Source organism: Triticum dicoccoides, chromosome 2A (genome assembly GCF_002162155.2).
Source record: "Triticum dicoccoides isolate Atlit2015 ecotype Zavitan chromosome 2A, WEW_v2.0, whole genome shotgun sequence".
In the NCBI taxonomy this organism is placed as follows: domain Eukaryota; kingdom Viridiplantae; phylum Streptophyta; class Magnoliopsida; order Poales; family Poaceae; genus Triticum; species Triticum dicoccoides.
Genome location: NC_041382.1, coordinates 5,063,649 through 5,070,295, shown reverse-complemented (window position 1 = coordinate 5,070,295; position 6,647 = coordinate 5,063,649). Strand labels below are relative to the sequence as shown.

General features: G+C 46.3%; 1 protein-coding gene across 1 annotated transcript; it reads right to left on the bottom strand.

Moving 5' to 3' along the window:
* Nucleotides 1-2,111: 2,111 nt before the first annotated feature.
* On the bottom strand, nt 2,112-6,263 carry LOC119352688. Its single transcript, XM_037619265.1, has 3 exons — nt 5,982-6,263; nt 5,483-5,670; nt 2,112-2,694 (listed from the first exon to the last, which is right to left on the bottom strand). The coding sequence occupies exons 1-3, from the start codon at nt 6,212-6,214 to the stop codon at nt 2,441-2,443; spliced, it is 675 nt and encodes a 224-aa protein (XP_037475162.1). The 5' UTR covers nt 6,215-6,263; the 3' UTR covers nt 2,112-2,440.
* Nucleotides 6,264-6,647: the final 384 nt, after the last annotated feature.

Here is a 6,647-nt window from a genome sequence, read left to right as displayed (position 1 = left end):
TCAAATGATGTACGGTATTAAATACAGTAGGCAAATTTAAAATCTAAATCATTTGTGAAGCGGCAGACTCGAGCGTTCCATGCCTGCATCTCAAATTTTGTACATCAATCTTGCGTCCACCGCTAGAAAACCTACATGCAGTGTCAGAGTATCTCTAAATAGTGTACTAAACAGGTTTGCTATGCCCAAAACTTTCACCCAGTTGAAGAGTTTTTTAATACAGCCGCCACCTCCTCCCCAAAAAAGAGATTAGGTTTCTCTGCCTCCCGCCTGTACCGCTGTCGGTCCATCTCGTCTCCGATGGCCTTAGGGTCATGGGAACACGTGGATCCTGGCCCTTTTCGATGGGAGGGCTTCGAGTTTCTGTCCTCATCAGGAAAATGAGACGGTGGGCTCCCTGTAGATGGAATAAAGTTCTCTCCGCCTAGTCTTCGTTCTGGTTGTGCGTTTAGCATCGTTGGTGGGTGTATGAATGTGTGTCTCCCGAGTGCCCACTTCTCCCACGCCACCGCCACACCCAGTAAAAAATACAAAAACCACTCGGCCGGTAATTTCCTCAAGTCCTCCCGCGCCACTGCCGCTGAATTCTGTCTCCTTGGTCGATGATGGCAGTGGCACGAGCCCGATTCAATCTGACTTGGCCGTGCGCCAGCAGCACCGACAGCTCCATTACGACCACGCCAATCATCCAGAGCAGCAGCAGCACCGAGTAGGATCTCTTGATCACCATGCCAAGCTCATGAGAGCAGCTGGAGGCCGGAGAAGAACCACGGTGTAAATCAAAGTGACGAATAAAACCTGCCCGAACTCTGCCCTTCAAACCATTGATGGAATGTCCAACTCTGCCACAAAAGAGGACTGAAAACGGCGACCCTCGAGTTTGCAAACATCGAAATCGCACAGATCACGTCCAAGCCACGGCGGCATCGCGGGGCCAGACCTGGCCACCGAATCCTCAGAGACGGCAAGAGAGGCCAGGGAGAAGAAAAACACCAAGATGGACCACTTGGACGGGAGAAATGAGCAGGAGATACAATGCAACGAGTGCATCAGAGTAATCTGGAACAACCATCACATAAACGATAGCTAGGCATGCAGCGGTATCAGAGTAATCTGCAACCGTGCAGCAGTATGTGTATTACAGACAGCCGCATTGCAAGTCCGCAGCCAGCAAAAGATAAGATATCATATGGACTGATCGATCCAGATCGTTCGCTTTTCTTTCTTCCGCCAGAGGAAAGAAAAGGCGACCTCGCCGCCGGGAGTCTTCCCCGCTGCCGCCGTCCGGCGGCTCCCCTCCGCCGGCGGCCTCGGTTGTCGGTGCTGAGGGGTGTCGCCGGATCCATGCGTGTGGATCGTTTTTTCTCTCGTAGATTAGGATTTTAGGCCGTTTATCGTCTTGGCTTCGGCTGCGGCGATGGCGGCGTTGAATAAATTTTCTTCGGATCCTACTCCAACGAGGCGACCGGTCCTATGGTTGGGGATGGATTTGAAAATCAGTATGTTCAAACAAAGATGGCGTGGCGGCGACGACATCCTTGTGGTGGACCTGTATCCTCAGGCTCCGCCGTTGCGACGACGTTTGCTCCAGCGCCGGCGCGGAGTTTGGGAGGTAGTTCAGGAGTGGATGCAGATTGTGGTATGCATCGGCGACATCTGGAAGATGGTGAATCGTGTGCTGGGTTCGCAGTTCGTGGATGGCAGATGTGGTTTTCTCCTCCGGCGTTCTAGTCGTGTGGGGGTGCCAGATCTGAAGTTCGATGGCGTGTCCAGGGTATTGCCCCGGTCTGATTCGTTCAACGGTAATGATTTTGCCTTTGGTGAGCCACCTTGGAGGTTCGCAAAGCTGCATATCAGCGATGGAGCCGCTACGAGCTCGGGTGTGAAAGTGATCCATCATTTTTTCCTTTGGTGGCTGCTGTGGTGGTTCCAAAGGCAGGTGACGGGCGTTGGTGTCATGTTCAAAGGTTTCTTCAATCTTGATTGTAATTTTACTTCTTGATTGTTGTTCCTTGCTAGCTTTCTGCTATCTTTTGAGTTTTGCCAGGTCGGTTACGTGACTTGTACTATGGTATTTATGATTTAAATAAGACACGTATTACCATGCAAAAAAAAGATAAGATATCATGAATAATGAACCAACAAAAGAATTTGAGATCCACTCAAAATGCTGCCCTTGCTAGAAGTCCCAAGGCAGTTCTAGTCTTGTGAGATAGACAGTATTTCGTAGTATGGCCAGCGCCGCGAAACAAACACCCGTGTAACCTATTCTAGGCTGTATCATCCGCCCAACGTACGAGAAAACAATCCGATCTTCTGCTTAGTTGGTCCAGTGCGCACTACTTTATTTCTCTCCCAGGAATGAGGCGTGGCGAAACAATCACTCCACGCTAGCTATGTCCAGAGCACCCACCAAAGAGCATCTCTCCAGGTGAGCTCCTCACTTCTCCTGAGCCGGAGGTGGCGCCGATGTAGGCATCGGCGTCGGCACTGGTGTAGGCTTTGGCTTTGGTGTCGGCGTTGTACGGGGCTTGCATGTCCTGCAGTCAGCTGGTGGTGGTGGAGCTGCCGTGTTGTCTGCGACCATCACCCTCATTGTTTGGTGCTTCCCATCTTCGGTGCGAACGTCAAGGATGGCGTCCATTATGAGTATCTCCCAGTCGCTGCGCTGTAGAAACCGAAACCATGATTCCTCTGCGAGGAAACAGATGATGCGAGATAAATATGAATCAGGTTGTCCTGGTAAATCAAAATGCACGACGAATAAACATATAATAGAAATATATTTGTGACAACACAGCACAGCGGACAAGCTGGACAGGCACTTGAATGCCAAGTTGGCCCTAGTCAAGTCGTCATCGACCTCTACCTCCACTGCACCATGTCATGCGCTGTGGAATAAAATTTATTTCTTGTAAATGTCAAATTAACTTCGTTAACAGAACTTAATTCAATGTTCAAAGATCAAATCATATGCTCCTATTTTGTACCTAAAATCATATCCTCTTTCCAACATAGATCTACCCACTGTGTAGTGGAATTCACAAACAAGAAAACTAGACATACTTACTACTACTAATTATAATGAAACAAAAAGGTTAGCCTGTCATTCTTACAGCGACAACTGAAGGTCAACTAAAGCCATTAATAGTTCAGGCAGTTTAATAACAGTGAAAAAGCAAGCAACAGACTAAACTAAATATGCATGAATGTGTCCTGTAATAGGCCAATTATAGTAAAACCCCTTATATAAATATGCTTCTACGAGCTAACCTGCTACATTCCACTACAATCTAGCCCATCTAAACAAAGCCACAAACAAAGCTACCTGGTACTTTGGGCACAAGTCCAGCCCACTGCACCTTTGGTCTATATAACAAAATCAGCCAAAAACTTTTTTGATACTAAATCTGTTTTTAAGAATTCTTTTGTAGCACTGTTAAGAGTGTCCACAAAAAAGATCCATGAGGTTGAACCAACTGTGTAAATACTTGTTCACAATTGGCTTGCCAGAACCCAAAACAGATAGTCAATCCAGTCCAAACCCATCCAATCTACTACTAACATAGTTGGTATTCCTCTACACTAACAAGCAAAATAATTGACCTCACAGGGGGGATAATTGATGAAACATTATGGTGTTAACTTAATATACCATTTCAGAAATGTTATACAGCATGAAGAACCATAACACATGTAAAACAATAGTGACAAAATAATTGAATTGCATGCATAATAACTGAATTACTCGTGTGTTCTGTTTCGCCATAACAGGGCCCAATGGCCAGAAAGATCATAGCAGGCAAATTTAACAACACATGCCAAAAGACATCTCGACCTATTCCCATCGAATGCTATAGCTTGAAATTATAATGCTACCTGGACACTAATGGCTCAAGTCATATCACCAACTGATCTGACACTAATATAGATATTGCTATTTTAGCTCTACATTTAAAATTTTACCAAAAATGTTCAAGGCAGTTAAGAATAAACAGTTAGTACTACCTACAGGTAGGGATGCAGGGCGGCACCCGATCTGCCCTGTTCCGTAGTTAAAACAGATCAGCTTAGGTGTGCATTTGTTTAGCGGTGTGGTTGAGTTTGAACTAATTCCTACTTTTGAGTTGAAGCAACCGACACTGAAAAATAAATCCCCCATCTGTGATGCTAGAACAACCGATAATACTAAAGCAAAGATGAGGGTTGAATACATTTTTAAGGCAAGGACCCCCCTCCCACTTCATGAGATATACATGTTTACATTGTTGGTAACAAACCCAGCACGAGGGTCACGTACCATAGACTGGATAGGACAAGAACTATGATGTACAGTACATTGTAGCAATAAACATTATGTCTGACCATTGTTGTTGCCTACTAAGCGAGGTGATCTAAAGGGAAAATGGGTCTTAAACAGAACTACTTATATGGCAACTAAACTACTATACTCTATAGTAACTCATCCACAATAGTCACATACCAACAGCATTCAAAGTTATCCAGCAAGACTAGGCACGTTCATGGCGTCATACCATAAAACAGATATCCCACATCAATCATGTGGTTTCACTTGAGAGGTCCACAGGTAGGTAATGCTACATTTCCACGTTTCTTGCGCAAACCATATATCAGAGATATACCCAAGGGACGAGTTGGTGAAACCACAACATAGGTAGAGCATATCAACTTCATAATGCCAACAATGTGCCTTGCCTTGCTGTAGCTTGTGAGTGCCACCCATATTCAGTATTTTGATCACTACTTCAGTTAAGTTGTCATACAAGTTTCCATTCCTGTTTTAGTCTCATATTTGATTTAGCAGTACTACCATCTTTATCACAATAATATAGCTGCTCATTAAGAAGACCACTAGAGAGACTAGGTATGGAAATTTGGGAACAGATAATATAATTTAAGCTATTTCATTCTACAGCCTACATCTGTCCTAAACTGTTATGTACTTATGTATGTATAAGCATGATGTGCAGTTGTTGACTTTGCCCAATAGTTGATCTTTATGGCCATTGGCCGTTGTTGCATTTTGCTCCAGTACGATGATAGTTTACTGTAACTGTACTGTTCTTGTCACTATCAAATGCATAGCCGAAAGTCCAATCACGCTTCATTCATTTATGAAATCAGAAATAATTTGTTAGTGTTGAAACAATCAAGGGCAACAAGGGTAGAAGTTGAGTTTCATTCTTTCTTTTACATTTTAAAAGGATTGTGAGAATACTGATGTTGCATAGTGAGCACCAGGCTCAACCTCAAACCCTATGCTTAGCTTGCTCAACTTTACTTTGAACCATGTAACTTTTGTGAGCAAATATCAGAATCTAGGTATGTCATTCTGCAGTCTACCGTTGCAACAATTGCTATAGCTATGATAACTGCTGGCAAAGATTTATCTGAATCAGGCTTCATTCATTTATGAAATGAGACACAAAATTTTGATGTCAAGTTGTCAACCGGCACACACCTCCCAAGCGAACAGCCTTGAACTTGAGAAGCCCGTCGCCTTGGGGCCCCGACACAGGGAAAGTGCAGGAGACGGAGCGCCTCGCGCGGTTCACGGCGATGGACGCGCTGTACCAGGGACCCCGCGTGATGGGCTCGCCGATCGCGCTCGCTACCTGCTGGTTCTTGGTAGCCTTCTCCATTGCCTGGCTGCAACAACAACAGGAGCAGCAAAAGCAGTTAGCCCTGGCCCCTCATCTCCAGTTATCCATCCCCTGTTCTTTGTAAATAACAAAAGAAGGCAAATTTGAGTACAAATCAACATCAGCAGCAAGAGCACGCATACTACATTGAAATCAAAACTACAAACAGGATACGAATACGTGGAAACGAATGCTAACAGGTAAACGAATCGGCGCAAAGTTGTGATCTTGGGCGCATCTGGGTTCCACGTCCGGTCAACACAGCCAGAAATTACAGGGAGATGAGCGACGGTGGGGGAGTGGGCGGGGGTGTTGGACCTGGAGCAGGAGAGGAAGACGGAGAGGTCGCTGAAGGCGCTGGCGGCGACGGCGCCGGTGAGCCCCAGCAGCGAGAGCGCGACCGCGCGACGGGCCCACACTGCGGCCCCCTCGTCCGACGGCGGGGGCGGAGGAGGTGGAGGCACAGGGGCCTTGGGTTGCGGCTGGGCGGAGAGGCGCCGGAGGAGGAGCGGAGCGGGGGTGGAGGCGGCGTGGCGGCGAGCCGCCAACATTTTCGTCGGCGGCGGCGGCGGCGGGGGAGGAAGGGGGGAGGGAGAGAGAGACCCTACAAGCCTAGTTCCACTGCACCCACTGGCTGCCTTGTGGGCCCTTTCGTTCTTATGATTTTTCATGTGGTCTAGTGGCTGCCACGTGGGCCCCACTTTTTAGGGGGACGTGGGCCCTTTCTGACCCGTCATTTCTTTCTCCAGAAGAAAATACTCCCTCTTAATCAAAATATAAGAAGCCCTACAAAAATCAAAATATAAGAAGTGTTTTTATACTCCCTTTGTATCAAAAAACGACTTATATTTTGATAGAGAGGGAGTAGTATAATTGCCTTGCAGCGGAGTATCTCCTGAGCTCAAATTTTTTTAGTGAACTCGGAAAATGTTTTTGTACTTGCCAAATTTCATTCAAAAAGAACATCTATGGAAGTCGTGGCAA